We start from the raw sequence: 20,299 nt of genomic DNA on the forward strand, positions 1-20,299 counted from the left end.
AGCAGTACTGGACATAACCCGGCTTACTTTGCTGGAGTAGGGGCCAGGAATCAGCAGTTTCAGCGCCTGTCTCTTCAACTCCGTAAGTCGAGCGTTGCAGTTCTCACACCATATTCCCCTCTCTCTCTCAGAACCAGGGGAACTCCCACTGCCAGAGCCCGGCGAACCTGTACCGAAACCAGGCGAGCCACCCAGAGACCCTGGAGAACCAGTCCCAATCCCTGGAGATATGGTCCCGGGGGAACCAGAGAAGGAGCCCGGGGAAGAAGTGCCAGATCCAGGGGAGGGGGTGCCTGTGGAGCTGGGCATGGAGCCGGCTCCCTCTGGAGCGAGTCGGCCTCCGGTCCTGGACTCCTCGTAGGCCTTTCTGTACCATGTCTCCGGCGAGAAGGAGGCTGATTTTGTAGGGGAGGTATCGGTCATCTGTGTGGAGGACCCCAAAGAAAACCTTACATTTAATGGTAGCCTACATACACATTTGGGAGACGCACAACTCAACACTATTTTATGAAGAAATGTCCAAACGTGTATTAATAGCTCGAATGCAGAAGCCCGCGTTCCGAGAGTGTGAACACATATTATAAAAAATGCAGGCGTTCTTTAACTAAATCTGAATGGCCCATCTGATCTGTTCAATTTGCGTTGCTATAGCTTCGCTGTTTCGCCGCAGTAATTAATTGCCTACAACCAAACCTGTGGCAAACAGCACACTGTAGGGTACGCCAACGTTCCTGCTCTGATGGAATGAATGAGAGGTCACTTACACTATTCACTGTTGTGCGGGATTGTTACTGATTTAGGTTACTCATTCAGTACACATAAATGGGTATTAAGCTAATGAGAAGTAGATTAGCCGACTTACCCCGTATTTTCTGCTCCTGCTGGTCACAGACCTCTCTTTTGTCCCAGACAGAGAAGTCATGCTGGAGGTGATGAGAGGAGGGAAAGGGAGGAGTGGGGAGAAATAAATATCGGTTGTTTTACATCCAAGGAGACCAAATCGATTTCAATTAATTCCACGCCCCTCCGCGTGCTTTACAATCTTTAACCAATATCACGCAGATTGGGTATCCATATAGTCTAGAGTCTCAAACCATAAAAAACTGTAACCATTAATTCCACTGAAATGAATCCAATACGAGCAATAATTAGTTCCAATCCACCGTTTTCATTAATGACTTGATATCCAGAGTGAAACGTTGAACAGGTCCGTCTATATGAGTGCGGTAGCCTACACATGGATTTCTCTCTGGGAGCGGCGAAGTACAGCAGCAGGCAGGGCGGTAGCAGAGTATGCTGCTGCTGCCGCACAGGCTCAACGTTGAAACAGTTGGGACGCCGCGTCTGCAGCGCTATAGCCATCCAGGGTCCGCACCAGAGGAACAGCAGATATATTCCTCTGGCAGTCCGTGTGCCTGCAGACGGCAGGGGGCTGCGTGCTTATCTTAAGGCAGAGGTACAGACTGAAGAGACGCTCGCTCACATCTGGCTGGAGGAGGGTCCTCTATGCCTGCTTTTGCACTAGGACCAATAGGTATGTATACATAGTTGACTGACAGAAGGCAGCTCATTTGTCCTATGTTAACTTTTAGCGGGGGTAAATGCTGACTTGGGAGAGTAAGGTAGAACAGCTACAAAGCCAATTATAACTAAGACTAGCGTGGATTAAAACTGCTATGTGGAGCAAATACAGCAGGTTTTCTTCAGTTAAAGTTGAATGAGTAATCATTCAATATCACCATATCACGATCACGAATTCAACTAAATCTCCAGGTCATCCTTCTATTCATGTCTCACTAAATTCCTTTGTGTTTCACATTCCAAGGATAATGGACATCAGGTAGGGAGGTGGTGTCATGTAAATGAAACCTAGACTAAGAATAAAATCATATTGCTGTTGTTATCCGTGAGATGTGGAGTTGTATGTTGTTAGAGGATACACAGGGCCATCTGGTGGCTGGGCGCAGCGTGACACATTTGAAGACAGAAAATATTTCCAATACCACATTATTTTTATGTATCAGATACTATATCTAATACACAATATTTATTAATTAACCAAAAAAAGTGTACATTTGTAATTATTCCCAGCAGAAATATGAGCTGTGTGTACATTGAGAGTCTATCTGTGGTTGTCCACAGACATCATGCTAACAAAGTCTTTGTAGAAGATGACGTTCCTGTCTGGGTCCAGGGCAGCTGACATCATCTCCTCCATTTCCTCTGGGGTGAAGGGCTCTCCTGCACAGTGGACAGACAAACAAACACCTGCTCACACAATACTAAAGGCATCACACACAGACACTCCCTGAGGCTTGTTTACTATACTTGTGAGGACTGTACTCATGGGGATCAAAATATATTCCCATTAAACATTTTTACTAACCTCTAATCCTAAAACTTACCGTAACTCTAACCCTAATCTAACCCGAAAACCCCTAACCCTGAATCTAAACCTGAACATAACGATAAACCTAACCCCAAGCCTTAAGTTGTAACAGCCTTAAGTTGTCAGATTTGACACATGTACACACTCAAGGGCACATTATCAGTAGGCAACTCCAGGGGGGTTGATAACAATATGTGACTCCAGGGGTGTTGATAACAATATGTGTCTCCAGGGGTGTTGATAACAATGTGTCTCCAGGGGTGTTGATAACAATATGTGTCTCCAGGGGTGTTGATAACAATATGTGTCTCCAGGGGTGTTGATAACAATATGTGACTCCAGGGGTGTTGATAACAATATGTGTCTCCAGGGGTGTTGATAACAATATGTGACTCCAGGGGTGTTGATAACAATATGTGTCTCCAGAGGTGTTGATAACAGTATGTGACTCCAGAGGTGTTGATAACAGTATGTGTCTCCAGGGGTGTTGATAACAATATGTGACTCCAGAGGTGTTGATAACAGTATGTGACTCCAGGGGTGTTGATAACAGTATGTGACTCCAGGGGTGTTGATAACAATATGTGACTCCAGAGGTGTTGATAACAGTATGTGACTCCAGGGGTGTTGATAACAGTATGTGACTCCAGAGGTGTTGGTAACAGTATGTGACTCTTGTTTTTCTTACACAGAGTCTGATTCTGGAAAGCTGCTGAATGTCACTCCAGCTGAGCTTCTTTTACACACTGATACGTAATAAGTACATCTGCTTAGTCCCTGAGAACCAACCAACAGGGAAATTACAGTGTTTTAACTATGCTAAGAAAATCAGATTTAGCCAGCCTGACATGGTATAGCTTTCCAAGGGATATGGTTGTAATGGATGCAGAGTAAATTGTAGTCTGTCTATCTGTCTTTCTGTCAGTCCCAATCTTGGACCACTGGCGTGGTCACAAGAAAGCATGGCTACTAGAGCTAATGTTTCTGAAAAAAATATATATATTTTTGAAATAATAATAACAGCAATTTACCTTCCTGTGTCAAATATTTTGTCAGCTCCTCTGGTTCCAAATGTCCCTTTTTCTGCTGATCTAGAACCTGCAAAGATATTGCTTTTAGGTCATTTGGAGGTTTTTTCTAACCTGGCTGACACTTGCTTTTGATGCAGGCTAGTTTTGTTTTAGTTTGCCAGGCCAGTTTTCCCCCTTTAACAACAAAACAAGTTTAGAAATACATTTGAGTATAATCAAGTAGTCTAACAGAGAGAACATACCCAACAACAGAATATATCCGAAAAAATAATATACCCCAAAAAATAATATACCCAACAAAAGAATATATCCAACAACAGAATATACCCAACAACTTATACATTCGTAATTCAATGTGAATGCAATACCAACAGTGAATGTGAACATGGAATGAAACATTTGTTTGCCCTCTGTTGGTAATAATCAGGATGTTCAATTATATAACAAAACTCCAGAAGGATCTCCAAAGGTCTATAGATTTAATTGTGTGACAATATGAAACATCAGTCCTCTTTGTCTTAGTCAGCCCTGTACAGTCTACATCCATTACCTCGAAGGCCTGGAGTAGCAGGTCCTCAGGGATGGGCCGGAACCTGCATACACACACACACTCCTTTAACACACACATCTTAACCAGAACATTCTGACTATTAAGAGTATATATCAATCATGTTATGTATAGTGCCACACAAGTGAATGGAAACAACCCTGAAACAACCCAGACTGCCAGATAAGTCAAGTACACACAGATCATTCAATGTCTCTCTGTCTGAGATCAATGTGTATCAACTGATTTATTGTCTGGTTTTCAGTCTCTCTTTCCGTTTGGCAGGCCTCTCCCATGTTCTCACCTGCGCTCCATCAGAACCGTGGTCATGGTGGGCAGGAACTTCTCAAAGCAGATGTAACCAGTTGGCTCCTCCTCCTCTATCTGAGGGATGTAATACAATACTATCCAACGTTTTTGTGAAATGTCTTCATCTTAGGGAACCAAATGTAAGCGCTGATCCTTTAACTTGTATATTATGAGATTGTACCAGGCTTCTCAAACCATTCTACGATTTACATTCATATTTAACTAATTTAGCATTGGCTGACTTGCAGTTGTAATGTTTCTTAGTATCACTGCATTTGTTCAGAATAAACTCAGGCCCATTTGTTTTCTTCAGTATGGATACATGTAAGATGCTTTGGATTCATTATTTTGATAAAAAATATTAGTATTATTATCATCCTTTAGTTCTGTATTTTATTAGTATTCCCAGTAGGCAGCAACTGATTTCCTTGGATCCACAAAGAGACTGATATGATTTTGTCTCGGATCATAAGCATGATCTTACCTCTGCTATGATGTCATGTAGCTCCCCTTCGGAAGGAAAGCATCCCAGAGAGCGGATGATAGTGCCTATCTCCCTTTGACAGAAGCATCACAACAAAATTACACCACCACCATAGACTGCAACATTGTATCATCCAGGATCTGCATGTAGGCCTATGCCCATTTAATAATATACAGCATAGATTGTGCACTAAGTCTGGCTATATCTGTCAGGAGTGAATTATTGTACTTAAACTGTATGTGTAAACATGTATAGGCAAGGCCCAGCTGTAAAAGAGACCTTGGTCTCAGTCTGTGTTCGTTGTTGAAATAAAGGTATAAAACAGGTATTATTTTTATTATTAGAATAACACTGTATTAACAAGACGTGCAATTGACCCGATCTCTGAAAACGAGCAAAACCAACGCTGCAGTACACTGTCACGACACAACTTATATATGTTTATAATAACTTATAACTAATAATACTTTGACACACCTGACATCCACGGTTTTGTTGAATTCGTGGTCAAACACATCAAAAGCTTCGCTGATCTTCCTGTGGACCTCAGATACTATGGCCTCTAAAATAGCGAACACAAAACAAACATCAAAACCATTAGCTTAAAAAACACATAAAAGCCTTCATATTGAACTAAAATAAGTGTTATCAACTGGTTTGAGCGATAAAAATACGTAAATGTATTTTAAACCTGCGCTGTCCTTATCTTCTGCCATTTTGTTTATTTTCTGTTGTTGCTAGGAGATTTGCACTTCTCTCAAATGCACGTCCCTCTGTTTTGCAGCGAAGGGACTTCCTTTAAACTCGTTTTTCCACTCGAAAATATATAATTATTATCTAGGGTATTTTACCTAAGATTAAACATTGGCAAATTTAAGTGCACGGCACTGACAGTTAATGTGCGTAATTTATGTATTTCCATAGCGAGACTTGTCGGTTTCTTTTAGATGGACCAATTAACAAATTGGGGGAAATATTGGTTACATTTAAACAATGATAACGTTAGCCAAAGATAAGCAGCCCAAAAATGCCATCGCGTTCAACTGTTATTTTTATAATGTGATGACAATCTGAATGCACTAGAGCATAGAGGAATACTGACTGATGTATTCTCGTCATTTCGGCAGAAAGCTGACCACTAACTCAGTGCGTGCCACACTAGGTGCCCGAGAGAAAGACATCACCCTGGATAATTTCTGGTTGGGTCTGTGGGGACAGCGAGCCAGTAAGATCTTTTGACCTGGGGCACCCCTCCCTCGGGCGGAAGCTATAAGGAGACAGGATGAAATAAGATTGGGGGTGTGGCTTCCGGGCTGCGCCTTCTTTTGGTCCGTCTCGGTTCTTAAACTGTCTCTGATCTAAATACTAGCATTGGAATAAACTAGCAACAGCGCAGATGTCAGTTGTGGTGGGACCTACTGGAAAGGGTGCGGGCTTGGCGCAGTGAAAATTATAGGCGACTGCTATCACCAAATCGGTGCACAGGGCTTTTGTCTTCAATTACATATACACCAATAGGGATTTTTATATAATTGTATCGATATTTATTACAAACATTAAATTGAACATATACAACAATGAGCTCTACCAACGTAAAGAAGTTAAAGGTAAATGAGTTGAAGGACGAGCTAAAGAAGAGGAAGCTGTCGGACAAGGGGCTGAAGGCCGAGTTAATGGACCGGCTACAGGCCGCACTGAACGAAGAGGCTCAAGCGGGAGGAGATAATGCCGACAAGAAGGCTGGCCAAGGCGACGGGACAGTCAGCCTAGATGATATGGGAGAGGAGGATCTGGATGAAGACCTGGTTAGGGAGAGTATGGAGGCGGACGGAGAGGAAGATGGAGACAGGTGCGAAGGGAAAGCAGGGAATATCGACGATGATATGGGCGAGGATGCCGGAGTGGAGATGGATAAATCGGACGATGAGGAAGATGCTTTATTAAAAGAAGATGACGAGGAAATGGACAATGATGATGATGCACTAGGAGTTCTCCCTGTAGAGGGTAAGCGATGAACGCAACCGCGGATAGTGTTCATGTCTTGAATGACAGTTAATATCATCAAAGATGGCCAGGTCAACCGGATAGCCTACTTAGCTTGCCAGCTACGTTGGAATTTTTGGGAGAATCCATGTAAGTTGGCTAGCGTGCGATTTCTAGACATTATGGATTTGTTGCACTTGCACAAACTGGATTTGTGTGACAGGTTTGCATTTATTCAGGCAGTCATATGGAGATAGATTTCTATCAAAATGTTGTAAACTAAGTAGTGAATCACAATGTTCAGCGAGTCAGAAATACTTAATGCAACTGACAAATATAAATCACTGCCAGTGTATACATATAGTTTCACAAACATATGGCAAAATCCAAAAACAAATGATGAATCGTTAACACAAACACAGGAGGATTAACAAATTAATGTAAGACCGTTTTTAATGTTTGAACATGTTTTTGTGAGTGTTTGTCACCTGCATTTTTCAGATTTGTAACTTGCATTACATTTGTAAGTGGCGTTGCATTTGTGAGTAGAATACAGAATTCAGATTAGGACCTCTGTAGGTATGGTTATGCTTAGTCTCCAGAACCCCTATATGTTTGATACATACTTTCAAAATAACACACCACATAATTACTTATGTAAATAACGTTTTGTGTAGCAAGTATGATTTATGTTCACACATTTTACAATTCCAGTGTAATTTTAGTCTGTACGTTTTTCTACCACTCACAGCATTGTGTGGATTTAAGTTTTCAAACAAACAAGACGAACATTTGGTTGCTACAGTAGTCAGCTTTGCTCAATGTGTAGCCAGCTTGTTACTTTTTTAACTACCTCTGACATGCAGTAACATTTCATTACATAATCATCCTTGGCTGGATTATATTGTCTATTAGGTGGCATGACTGAGTACAAAACTGGCAATATTCAATAAGCTAACTTGGTGATGAAGTCCTGATAGTCATCTGTGACCAACTTACATGTTCGAAGTGTTTGTTTGTCTTCATCGTTCTGGAAGTAAAGTTCACACAATGCTGGAGAACCGTAAAAATCAGCAACATAGTCTAAAATTATACCCAATTGTAAAATATGTTAACACAAATTATTTTTATTTCTAAAAAGTTTTTTATACAAGTAATGATGTGCTATGTTATAAAAAGTATGTTTTATACATATATGGGGTTCTGGAGACGAAGCATAACCAGACCTAAGGAAGTCCTAATCTGGATTCCGTGTGAAAGTGATTGGTATAATGCGATTCACAATATGTAACGCTGCTGACAAATACGTAGCGACTCATTTGTGGAACCACTCACAAATATGTTAGGCCATTCACAAATGTAATGCAAGTCACAATTCTGTAAAATGCAGAGGTGACAAATGCTGTAACATTCACAAAAAACAACATTAATTTGCTAATCAACCTTTGTTTTTGTTAATTATTCATCATTTGTTTTTGGATTTTGACGTTTGTGAAACTAAATGCATATATATCTTGACAGTGATTTTTATTTGACAGCTGCATTGTGTTTGTGACTCGCTGTATATATTTGTGACTCACTACTTACAAGTTCACAATACTTTGATAGGAATCTAACTCCATACTGGCAGAGAGGCACTTCTCAGTATGCAGATGGTGGATGGTTAGCCAGCATGAGTTCCTGGAGAATGCAGCAGGTTGAAGATTGTTTTGCTGAAACACTTTGTAATAACGTGTAGTTAATAGAGAATGTGCATACTGGTAGCGTCATTGTGTAACACTCACTAATTTCCCTAAAACTTTGCAAGTATTGCTGTAGAAAGTTAATACGTTATGCTTTCCATTGTATTTCGGGGGGGTCCAATACATCGTACTAAACGTGGTAACCATGGTTATTTAGGGATACACATTTATTTATAGAGCCACATAATTGTATTGTTAAATATTTTCTGATCAAATCGCTATTGTGTGGTCCATGCATTTTAATCATGCAGAGACCTAATAAACCAAAACATACCTAGTCATCTGCTAGGCAGTGTGGACCATCAAGTAACACCTGGGTCCTACACTTGGGGGCGACGCACCTCAATGCCTGCTCTGTTACTGTTTTATTTCCAAAGGGGATGCGGACAAAGACACGAGTGCTGAGCAGAAGAATAAGAAGGGTGTTAAGAGACGCCGGGAGGAACATGGAAGGGGCTACTTTGAGTTTATTGAAGAAAGCAAGTACAGCCGGTAAGAATGGTGCAGAGGTCCGAACCTCGGTTAGCTCCGAGTCACCCTGGCCTGCACACCTCCCAGCTCTCTGCCTATCTACCTGCTGTGTTGACATTAAGAGCCAACACAGTCCCTAAGTTCACCCTGACCAATGCCTCTAAGAAACCTACCTTTCCCTCTAATGTCCCTTGTGGAGAGGACCTTATTCTAGGTGAATACAGCATTTCCAGAATGCGTAGGAAGCCCTACTGTAGGTGGTGTAATGGTGGTTGGCACTATAGCTAGTTAGTGATTGTGGCAAGTTCTTCAGAGAAACGGTATTGAATGAGAAGTTCTGGACATGCTGGGATGGTACCCTGACCTACGCTTTGTGGCACAGAGGAGAGGAACAATGGATGGGAAGAGGGGTGTGGGAACAAGAGCTCCAAAAAGGCCCTAAGCGTCTGTTTTTCCTAGTTGTGTCTGTGCATCAGATGGAAGGAGAGAGATTTTCAGCTATAATAGTGATTGCATAAACACTGTCACTGGGGAGAAGTTATACAGATACGTACAAATAACTCCATCAAAGTTCCATCAATAGAAAACAGAGCTGAATAACTCCATCACACAGCTCCACCAATAGAGAACAGGGCTGAATAATTCCTTCACACAGCTCCACCAATAGAGAACAGGGCTGAATAACTCCTTCACAGCTCCACCAATAGAGAACAGATCTGAATAACTCCTTCACACAGCTCCACCAATAGAAGACAGATCTGAATAACTCCTTCACAGCTCCACCAATAGAGGACAAATCTGAATAACTCCTTCACAGCTCCACCAATAGAGGACAGATCTGAATAACTCCTTCACAGCTCCACCAATAGAAAACAGATCTGAATAACTCCTTCACAGCTCCTCCAATAGAGAACAGATCTGAATAACTCCTTCACAGCTCCTCCAATAGAGGACAGATCTGAATAACTCCTTCACAGCTCCTCCAATAGAGGACAGATCTGAATAACTCCTTCACAGCTCCTCCAATAGAGGACAGATCTGAATAACTCCTCAATTACAGTTTCTCGTACGTGTTGTGGGCGTCCTGAACCAAGGGGCAGGAATGGTCTGTAACTTATATTCTGTACTTCATGAGATGAGGGTTGATCTTCCATCACCTTCCACCACATTTATCACTCCTATATCAAGTACCAATCTCTGTAGCAACCACTCCACTCATTGTCCTTTTTTTCATTACGAAAGATGACATACATCAACATTAGTGATCTTGTTGACCTTTCTGATTTGTTTTATCAAAGCGTACTGTTTTGTAGTGAATACTGTGTCAAACATTTATCTTTAAAACACACTCCATTGGGACCCTTTCAGAATGTATCCAAATGTATCCCACTGCTGTTTTTATTCCAGATTATTGTCTAGTTGGGGCACAAAGGCTTCATAAACAACACACATGCTTTCATGCACCAAAGTAAACAATTTAAACCAATCAGTGTCCTTTTTTTAGATGGGGGGAGGGGTTTAGTTGTTAAATGTGAGAGTGAGAGAAATGTCCCTCCAATGTTCTTCCCTGTCTGACCCCTGTCTGACCCCTGTCTGACCCCTGTCTAACCCCTGTCTAACCCCTGTCTAACCCCTGTCTGACCCCTGTCTGACCCCTGTCTAACCCCTTGCCCTGCTGTCTTCCAGGGCCAAGTCACCCCAGCCCCCCCTGGAGGAAGAGGACGAGGAGATTGACGACACCACTGTCTGCTTGGATACTTGTGAGTACAGATAACAGGCAGACATAGCTATATTTCTGACCTGTTAGTACAGACCACAGACAGAGACCTCATTGTATTTCTGACCTGTGAGTACAGACCACAGGCAGATATAGCTGTATTTCTACCTGTGAGTACAGACCACTGGCAGATCTAACTGTATTTCTACCTGTGAGTACAGACCACAGGGAGATCTAGCTGTATTTCTGACCTGTGAGTACAGACCACAGAAAGAGGTAGCTCTATTTCTGACCTGTGAGTACAGACCACAGACAGGCATAGCTATATTTCGGATCTGTGAGTACAGACCACTGACAGACATAGCTCTATTTCTGACCTGTGAGTACAGACCACTGACAGACATAGCTGTATTTCTGATCTGTGAGTACAGACTACAGGCAGAGACCTCACTGTATTTCTGACCTGTGAGTACAGATCACAGGCAGATCTAGCTGTATTTCTGACCTGTGAGTACAGACCACAGGCAGACGTAGCTGTATTTCTGACCTGTGAGTACAGACCACAGGCAGAGACATCACTGTATTTCTGACCTGTGAGTACAGACCACAGGCAGAGACATCACTGTATTTCTGACCTGTGAGTACAAACCACAGACAGACATAGCTGTATTTCCGACCTGTGAGTACAGACCACACGCAGATCTAGATGTATTTCTGACCTGTGAAAACAGACCACAGACAGACGTAGCTGTATTTCTGACCTGTGAGTACAGACCACAGACAGACCTAGCTTTATTTCTGACCTGTGAGTACTGACTACAGGCAGATCTAACTGTATTTCTACCTGTGAGTTCAGACCACAGGCAGATCTAGCTGTATTTATGATCTGTGAGTACAGACCACAGACAGACGTAGCTGTATTACTGACCTGTGAGTACAGACCACAGGCAGATCTAACTGTATTTCTACCTGTGTGTACAGACCACAGGTAGATCTAACTGTATTTCTACCTGTGAGTACAGACCACAAATCCTACTAGAACAGCTGAACTTTATTTGTGATTAATCAGTGTCACTTTAAACGATGGCAGATCTGTAATGAGTTTGAATATGATTGGTTAATTCTGAACACAGCCACATCCCCAGTTATAAGAGGGTGTGGTGTGCACACTTATGCAACCAGGTTATTGTAAAGTTTTATTTTACATTTTTCCCCTGTGAAGATTTCAGTTTGTTTTTCAATTGAATTGAATTTAAATGTAAACATTAAATGTTCAATTTAAACATTATAGGTGACATTAAAAGTGGAAAAAGTTCTGACATGATTTATCTTTGTCTCATTCTTTTACATCACAAAAACCTGGCATTTTAACAGGGGTGTGTAGACTTTTTATATCCACAGTATTATCGGTAAAACAGTTTGAATTGGCAGCATTTCATTTGGGTCAAATATAATCTGGAGATTATAGTATTTTAGTTAATGATTTAAGCTTTGGTTGGTCATTTGGATATTATCCCAGACACTTTTCCAGTCTAGCTAAATGCCATGAAAATATTTGGTGAAAACTATTACACCCAGATCCAAAAGGATTTGTAAAGCACAGCTTGACGTCAGAAAGTCTGATTCTTAGGGGTGTCTTGGGTTGTGCATCGTTCGAATGCCATTAAAACAGTGGGTATACAAAATGTTGACATATAAAATGTCATCATACATTCACTTTCTTAGGAAAAACCGATATTAATATCTTGGCTAGCCTCAATCTCTTCTAGCAGGCTTCCTTTGCTTGCACTGTCAGTGTCCTGGGAAAAGATTTAAAGGTCAGTCTCATGTTATTTGTTGAGGGAGTGTTTCTTCCCAGTAAAGTTAATATATTTGTGTGTGTGTGTGTGTAGATAACAGCGACCTGCATTTTAAGGTGTCCCGGGACCGATACAGCGCATCATCTCTCACCATGGAGAGCTTTGCCTACCTGTGGGCCGGAGGCCGGGCCACGCATGGGGTGGCTGAGGGGAAGGCCTGCTTTGAGATGAAGGTCAGGACCGATGCCATCAACAGCTCATGTCCCAAAACTACTTTTTTCAATCTGAAGTTGTCATGAAGTGGTTTAAAGATACTCAGCCAAAAACCATGATGGTGTTAGTGTTGGGGATGAGACAGGTATTTATGACGCACACTCTTATTAAACGTAGTGAATTTTCTCCTAGATCATTGAGAAGATCCCCGTCAAGCACATCTCCAGCAAAGGCATAGACATCCACGAGGTTCTGGTGGGCTGGTCATTAGCCAATGGAACACTGTTGCTAGGTTTGTGGACTAGTAGAACAGTCAATTGAATTTAGTGAACATGCTCAGGGAATCACTTTAGTTGAATGTTAACTGTCTGTCTGTGGTACTGTTTTGATCCATGTCCTCAGGAGAGGAGGAACATTCGTATGCCTTCTCTGCCAAAGGGAAGAAAACCACCAATTGCTTTACTGAGGACTTTGGAGAGTCCTTCGATGAAAACGATGTTGTCGGATGCCTGATTGTAAGCTATATGTCTACTTGGTGTCTGAAGAGAACTAAAAAGCCAAAAACCTTGCTAATGCAGATAAAACTGTTACTAATGGTGGTTGAATGATGCTTGGCCACATCTCCCCCAGAACTTTGAGGGCTCAGAGGTGGAGCTGTCATTCAGTAAGAACGGCCAGGACCTGGGTGTGGCCTTCAAGGTGGACAAGGCTTCTCTGGACGGACGGCCAGTCTTCCCTCACGTCCTCTGTCACAACTGTGCTGTGGAGTTCAACTTTGGACAGAGGGAGGTGCCATTGTTTTCCCTACCAGCCGGATACAGCTTCATGCAACAGATTCCCATCAACAAGAGAGTCAGAGGTCCCAAGGGGCCAGACACCAAGGAAGACTGCGAGGTGAGTGAGGGTTCAGTGCTAGTGAATCGTTCCATTCTGTATCCTGTTGAAAGGCATTGGTCATTACCACCACTGTCTGTCCTGAAGGTGATCATCATGGTCGGGCTGCCTGGGGCTGGAAAGACTGCATGGGTCACCAAGCACACCCAGGAGCATCCTGGGAAATACAACATCCTGGGAACCAACACCATCCTGGAGAAGATGATGGTCAGTGGAGATTAAAGAGACACAATGTTTTTTCTCCAGCCAATTTGTCTTTCTGTATTTCCATTTCTTTCTGTATGCTCATGAGACTGCCATAACTTGATAGAAGTTGCTAGCTGGCTACATGACCTTTATAATAATCATCTAACTTCTACAACACCATTTGGATTTAATATATCAGCCAAGCATCTTGGTAATGTCTGGAGTTGGTCTTTAGAGACAGTTCAGTTTATCTTAAAAGGTCTGCACACTGAAGGAAATTGCAGTTCAAGTCAAATGTTTCCGATACCGGGAAAGTGTCCTTACGTATTTAACCTGTCAATTAATCTGTTCTCACTCCTTCAGATCACTAGTTTGAAACGCCAAATGAAGGATGTTACTAAACTCACCGCCATCTCCCAGCGTGCTCCTCTTTTCCTTGGAAAATTCATTGAAATTGCTGCTCGCAAAAAGCGGAACTACATCCTTGACCAGGTAATCATGGTTACCAGCACAAACATATTTTTATTGTAATCGTTTTTTTATGTATTCTGGTATGGAAAATGTATTATGACATTGTAAAATTCACCATCAAGAACAAATACAATGAACAGTTCTGTCTATGTCAGTGTTTTCCAATCCTGGTCCTGGGGACCCCAAGGGGTGCACAGTTTTGTTTTTGCCCTAGCACTCACACACCTTTATTGTTGTGACCATAAAGCTCTATTTTAGTCTCATCATTCCAAATTACAGTGTGCCAGAAGCTGTGAGGCGTGTCAAGGTGTTGTCGGGCATATTGTAACCAGGCTTTTTTGTGTTATTGGTGCAGTAAAGGCTTCTTTCTGGCAACTCGACCACGCAGCACATTTTATGTTCAAGTATAGTCGTATTGTGCTCCTTGAAACAACCACACCGTCTTTTTCCAGAGCAGCCTGTTTTTCTCCTGAGGTTACCTGTGGGTTTTTCTTTGTATACCGAACAATTCTTCTGGCAGGTTTGGCTGAAATCTTTCTTGGTCTATCTGACATTAGATGGATTTAAGAGATGCCTGAATTTTCTAAAGTACTGACTGGCATTTGCAAGACTTTGGATGTCTTTATAAGGTTCCATGACCTTGTTACACAGCTCTTTTGACAGTTCTTTTCTGCTCGCCATTGGCTCAGTATCTAGCCTGCTCAGTGCATCCATGTGAGAGCTAACAAAGTCATTGACTATTTATACAAAGACACAAATTGCAATTAAAAAGCCACAGGTGTGAGAAATTGACCTTTAATTGCCATCTTCACCTGTGTGTTTTGCCTTGTGTCTGTAACAAGGCCAAACATTCAAGGGTATGTAAACTTTTGATCTGGGCCATTTGGATGATTTCTGTTATCATTATCATTTAAAAAGGAGCCAAACAACTATATGATAATAAATAGCTTCATAGGATCACTATCCTTAAATAAAATACATGTTTTTTGCATGATCAGTCATATGTTCTAAATCAATGCTAAAATGTAACAATTACTGCCAAGGTATGCAAACTTATGAGCACAACTGTGTTAGGTTACGGTTAGGATTAATAAAATGTATGGTTATTTCATTTGGTAAATGGTTAGATATGACTTCTGTCCTCCATGTCTCTTCCAGACCAATGTGTCCGCGCATGCACAGAGGAGGAAGATGTGTTTGTTTGCAGGCTTCAGACGGAAGGCTGTGGTGGTTTGTCCTACTGATGACGAATACAAGCAGAGGACACAGAAGAAAGCTGAGACGGAAGGGAAAGATGTACCAGAGCACGCTGTGCTCAAGATGAAAGGTGAGCTACCATAATCTACACACCTGAGAGCCCTTTATCAAAAACACATGACCACTCACATTACTGTTTCCATGGCGTCATAGTTAGTGCTCTCTGTTCAGAGAGATCAAAATCTCTGGAACTTTCTATGACCTTTCTACTGTACCAACAGATGTGGTGCATTGATGATGTAAAATTGTCAAATAGTATTTGTATTTAACCTTTATTTAACTTGGTTAGCCACATTGAGATTAACAATCTGTTTTTGTCTGAGGCCCTCTTGAAAAATAGATATACAGCTCCAGAAAAAATTAAGAGACCACTGCACCTTGAAAGGAAGGTTTTGTGTAAGGAACAAAAGGGTTAAAATTAAGAGACCACTGCAAATTGAACACTTCTGTTCCGCACTCAAAACTTTCCTTTTCAACTTTTTTGAAAAGGAAAGAAAAAGGTGCAGTGTTCTCTTTTCTGGAGCTGTATATGCAAATATGCATAAGAGTGTTTGCTTCATGACTGAAATGTACAGTGGGGCAAAAAAGTATTTAGTCAGCCACCAATTGTGCAAGTTCTCGCATTTAAAAAGATGAGAGAGGCCTGTAATTTTCATCATAGGTACAAGTCAACTATGAGAGACGAAATGAGAAATCCAGAAAATCACATTGTAGGATTTTTTATGAATTTATTGGTATATTCCTCTGTAAAATAAGTATTTGGTCACCTACAAACAAGCAAGATTTCTGGCTCTCACAGACCTGTAACTTCTTCTTTAAGAGGCTCCTCTGTCTTCCACTCGTTACCTGTATTAATGGCACCTCTTTGAACATGTTATCAGTATAAAAGACACCTGTCCACAACCTCAAACAGTCACACTCCAAACTTCACTATGGCCAAGACCAAAGAGCTGTCAATGGACACCAGAAACAAAATTGTAGACCTGCCCCAGGCTGGGAAGACTGAATCTGCAGCTTGTTGTGAAGAAATCAACTGTGGGAGCAATTATAAGAAAATGGAAGACATACAAGACCACTGATAATCTCCCTCGATCCGGGGCCCCACGCAAGATCTCAAAATGATCACAAGAACGGTGAGCAAAAATCCCAGAACCACACGGGGGGACCTAGTGAATGACCTGCAGAGAGCTGGGACCAAAGTAACAAAGGCTACCATCAGTAACACACTACACTGCCAGGGACCCAAACCCTGCAGTGCCAGATGTGTCCCCCTGCTTATGCCAGTACATGTCCAGGCCTGTCTGAGGTTTGCTAGAGAGCATTTGGATGGTCCAGAAGAGGATTGGGAGAATGTCATATGGTCAGATGAAACCAAAATAGAACTTTATGGTAGAAACTCAACTTGTCATGTTTGGAGGAGAAAGAATGCTGAGTTGCATCCAAAGAACACCATAACTACTGTGAAGCATGGGGGTGGAAACATCATGCTTAGGGGCTGTTTTTCTGCAAAGCGACCAGGACGACTGATCCATGTAAAGGAAAGAATGAATGGGGCCATGTATCGTGAGATTTTGAGTGAAAACCTCCTTCCATCAGCAAGGGCATTGAAGATGAAACGTTGCTGGGTCTTTCAGCATGACAATGATCCCAAACAAACCGCCCAGGCAACGAAGGAGTGGCTTCGTAAGAAACATTTCAAGGTCCTGGAGTGGCCTAGCCAGTCACCAGATCTCAACCCCATATAACATCTTTGGAGGGAGTTGAAAGCCTGTGTTGCCCAGCGACAGCCCCGAAACCTGAAGGATCTGGAGAAGGTCTGTATGGAGGTGTGGGCCAAAATCCCTGCTGCAGTGTGTGCAAACCTGGTCAAGAACTACAGGAAACGAATGATCTCTCTAATTGCAAACAAAGGTTTCTGTACCAAATATTAAGTTCTGCTTTTCTGATGTATCAAATAATTATGTCATGCAATAAAATGCAGATTAATTACTTAAAAATCATACAATGTGATTTTCTGGATTTTAGTTTTAGATTCGTCACTCACAGTTGAAGAGTACCTATGATAAAAATTACAGACTTCTACATGCTTTGTTAGTGGGAAAACCTGCAAAACTGGCATTGTATCAAATACTTGTTCTTCCACTGTACATATATATATATAATACTTTTTTTCTTTCTTTGTAAAGCACATTGAATTGCTTCGATGTATGAATTGTGCTATATAAATAAACTTGCTTGCTTGCTTGTGTCTGTAGGTCTCTACACCTTACCACAGCTTGGGGACTGCTTCAGTGAGGTCAGCTATGTGGAGCTGCAGAAGGATGAGGCCTCCAAGCTATTGGACCAGTACAAGGAAGAGAGCCAATCTGCTCTTCCCCCAGAGAAGAAGGCCAACCAGGGGGGCGGGCCGCCTAAGAGAGGGGGCAACCAGCGTGGCCGTGGGGGCAGAGGGCAGGGACAGAGGGGTGGGCGAGGAGGTTTTCAGATTAGAGGCAACTTCAGGGGAGGTGAGCAGTGTCTTTTGGACTCTTCTTAAAAATACTTTTATATACAGGGATTCATATATATATATATATATATATATATATATATATATATATATACAGTACACCCCTCACATTTTCTATATATTTGATTATATTTGATTATACCTTTTCATGTGACAACACTGAAGAAATGTCACTTTGCTAGAATGTAAAGTAGTGAGTGTACAGCTTGTATAACAGTGTACATTTGCTGTCCCCTCAAAATAACTCAACACACAGCCATTAATGTCTAAACCGTTGGCAACAAAAGTGAGTACCCCCCTAAGTGAAAATGTCCAAATTGGGCCCAATTAGCCATTTTATCTGTAAATAAGAATCAGTAAAATGAAACTAACTGGTATGTTTGTCGCCCCAGGTCCAGGACCAATAAAATGAAACTAACTGGTGTGTTTGTCCCCCCAGGTCCAGGACCTCGTGGGGTATTCAACCGCCCTCCCAGAGGTTTCTCCCCACCTCCGGCCTTTCGAGGGGGCTTCTCCAACCACGCCACCTTCAACAGGGGAGCCAGGGGCATTCCCAGCAGAGGGGGTGCACCCAGGGGGGGTCCTGGCAGGGGCAACATGAGTAACATGGGGAGCAACATGGGGGCTAACAGGGGTGGCAACATGACCCATGGTGGACGTGGGGGCAACAGGGGCAGCTTCCCACAGGTGGGTCACTAATAATATCTCACGATTGGATCCATGACTTCCACCATCAGCTGAAGTGGGCTGTTGGATAACAACATTTCTGTACTATAAATAACACTACTGTAAGTCCGTCAGCTGGCAGTTTAGGGTGTCTGATGCCTGTTGTATTTTCCACAGAAGTTCAGAGGCAGAGGGGGCAACAACCGCAGCTTCAACAAGAACGGCAGATTTGGCATGAACAAAGCCCAGGCTTTCAACCAGAGTTGGCAGGAGGGGGTGTGTACTGTTGCTGATGTAGTTGGACATAAGACAGAGCAGGAAATGTCTGAGATGTAATCTCTGTATGGTTTGCACCTCTGGACCAATGAAATGGTTCCAAACTCTAACCTCTGAACTCTGTCTTCCATCTTTAGTTCTGGAATCAGAAGCCATGGAGTCAACAATACCACCCAGGATACTACTGATTGTGTGCGGTAGAAAAGACTGACTGACACACAACCCCCCCATGTCAGTACATCATGGCGAACCAACATCCAGTCCTGTTAGTCTTTGTGTTATTTTGTGCTCCTCCTTTTTTCCTTCTCCTCTTCCTTCGTTTTAAGAAGGAGCATTCCACTCTGAGATGGATTGCACGTTCTGAGACAAAGACAAACAACGCTTTTGTGGAATCCTTTTACTTTTATGCTTTTTTTGGTTTTGCACATTTTGGCTGGCTTTTACATTTCATGTCCAGCTTGGAAGTGTTCATCGGAATTCTTGCCTTCGTCCAGCGTGGGATGTCTCTTAAAAAAAACGTTTCAGGGTTCTGTGTTTTTATCGGTAAAGATGTACTTTTTACTACAATGGTGATGATGATGGATTATAATGATAATATATATTTATTTCATATTTGTTTGCTTAATATATTGTTGAATTATGTTTTTTAAGAGTCAGGAGAGACTAGCACGCCCTTAAGGGGCATGCATGTTGGGGTTGTGAGTTGTTGTAATTCATGTCCTGCTACAAAGACATTTTAAAGTGAAGTTTAAAATTTAATAAAAGATTAAACGCTTTTAAAAAATGTATATGTCTAATTTAAGTCACAGATAGAATTGCCTTGTCTTGATGCTTACTTCAAATTCATATTTCTGAATGTCAGAGGTGATAAAAGAGCCTTTGAATTCAAAAGCACCTTCTCAGAGTAGATCTCAGTTTTAACGCATAAAATGAAGATGGCTGATCTACATCTAGTTCCACAGGCACTTACAGGCTTTCCTAGAAAGCAGTCCGTTATTTATATGAATGGGTCACTTCCTCAGTAATCTGTACCACAGTAGGGGGACAGCCATGCAGAAAGGAGCACAATGTTGTATAAAGTCCACATAGAAAAATATAATGTAGAATAGACCTGCCTCTCAGACACAGCATGAGGAATTATGTCAGCTATATTCATTTTAATGAGCCCATTCAAAAGACTGTGATTGCCAGCAGCTGAATCAGGGGAGTGGAACTACTGATACGCCCGGAAGACCGATACTGACATTCACCCAGTCCAGCATCAGGGGAATGGAACTACTGATACGCCCGGAAGACCGATACTGACATTCACCCAGTCCAGCATCAGACATGCATCTAACAGTATGATACTTTAA

General features: G+C 42.0%; 3 protein-coding genes across 8 annotated transcripts in view; 1 reads left to right on the top strand and 2 right to left on the bottom strand.

Moving 5' to 3' along the window:
- Window positions 1–1,460, bottom strand: part of kif26ba (kinesin family member 26Ba) — a 163,823-nt gene extending 162,363 nt beyond the window's left edge. For 2 of the 4 annotated variants that reach the window (XM_029125600.2, XM_029125597.2), the window contains exons 1-2: window positions 863–1,460; window positions 28–423 (exon numbers count right to left, since the gene is read on the bottom strand). In XM_029125600.2, the coding sequence (XP_028981433.2) occupies window positions 28–423; window positions 863–922 (456 nt within the window). In that variant the 5' untranslated portion in view covers window positions 923–1,460. The remainder of the gene's footprint in view (window positions 1–27; window positions 424–862) is intronic. The other 2 variants (XM_029125599.2, XM_029125598.2) reach the window with 2 other exon arrangements.
- Window positions 1,461–2,046: 586 nt separating this feature from the next.
- On the bottom strand, window positions 2,047–5,561 carry efcab2 (EF-hand calcium binding domain 2). Its single transcript, XM_010879664.3, has 7 exons — window positions 5,452–5,561; window positions 5,238–5,322; window positions 4,761–4,833; window positions 4,272–4,351; window positions 3,971–4,013; window positions 3,421–3,487; window positions 2,047–2,241 (listed from the first exon to the last, which is right to left on the bottom strand). Exons 1-7 carry the CDS (start codon window positions 5,474–5,476, stop codon window positions 2,123–2,125), a joined length of 492 nt encoding a protein of 163 aa, XP_010877966.1. The 5' UTR covers window positions 5,477–5,561; the 3' UTR covers window positions 2,047–2,122.
- Window positions 5,562–5,949: 388 nt separating this feature from the next.
- On the top strand, window positions 5,950–20,240 carry hnrnpua (heterogeneous nuclear ribonucleoprotein Ua). Of its 3 annotated transcripts, none has more exons than XM_029125605.2 (14): window positions 5,950–6,764; window positions 8,863–8,977; window positions 10,643–10,716; window positions 12,566–12,705; window positions 12,878–12,977; window positions 13,088–13,200; window positions 13,316–13,579; window positions 13,667–13,786; window positions 14,129–14,257; window positions 15,395–15,563; window positions 17,749–18,000; window positions 18,442–18,689; window positions 18,849–18,944; window positions 19,082–20,240. In XM_029125605.2, the coding sequence occupies exons 1-14, from the start codon at window positions 6,338–6,340 to the stop codon at window positions 19,130–19,132; spliced, it is 2,298 nt and encodes a 765-aa protein (XP_028981438.1). In that variant the 5' UTR covers window positions 5,950–6,337; the 3' UTR covers window positions 19,133–20,240. The 3 variants fall into 3 exon arrangements, with proteins under 3 accessions (XP_028981438.1, XP_028981437.1, XP_028981439.1); XM_029125604.2 differs by having other exon boundaries at window positions 5,953–6,764; window positions 18,846–18,944; XM_029125606.2 differs by having other exon boundaries at window positions 6,705–6,893; window positions 18,846–18,944.
- Window positions 20,241–20,299: the final 59 nt, after the last annotated feature.

This window comes from Esox lucius, chromosome 15 (genome assembly GCF_011004845.1).
Source record: "Esox lucius isolate fEsoLuc1 chromosome 15, fEsoLuc1.pri, whole genome shotgun sequence".
Taxonomy (NCBI): Eukaryota; Metazoa; Chordata; class Actinopteri; order Esociformes; family Esocidae; genus Esox; species Esox lucius.

What these genes read in the sequence shown, in the direction of transcription:
- efcab2 (XM_010879664.3), bottom strand. Translation starts at nt 5,476, where the DNA reads ATGGCAGAAGATAAGGACAGCGCAG. An exon ending in ACGGTTCTGATGGAGCGCAG is followed by an intron (nt 4,014 to 4,271) that starts GTGAGAACATGG and finishes GTGTGTATGCAG; the next exon opens with GTTCCGGCCCATCCCTGAGG. An exon ending in TGCTACTCCAGGCCTTCGAG is followed by an intron (nt 3,488 to 3,970) that starts GTAATGGATGTA and finishes ATATCTTTGCAG; the next exon opens with GTTCTAGATCAGCAGAAAAA.
- hnrnpua (XM_029125604.2), top strand. Translation starts at nt 6,338, where the DNA reads ATGAGCTCTACCAACGTAAAGAAGTTAAAGGTAAATGAGTTGAAGGAC. An exon ending in AGGCCTGCTTTGAGATGAAG is followed by an intron (nt 12,706 to 12,877) that starts GTCAGGACCGAT and finishes ATTTTCTCCTAG; the next exon opens with ATCATTGAGAAGATCCCCGT. An exon ending in CAATGGAACACTGTTGCTAG is followed by an intron (nt 12,978 to 13,087) that starts GTTTGTGGACTA and finishes CCATGTCCTCAG; the next exon opens with GAGAGGAGGAACATTCGTAT.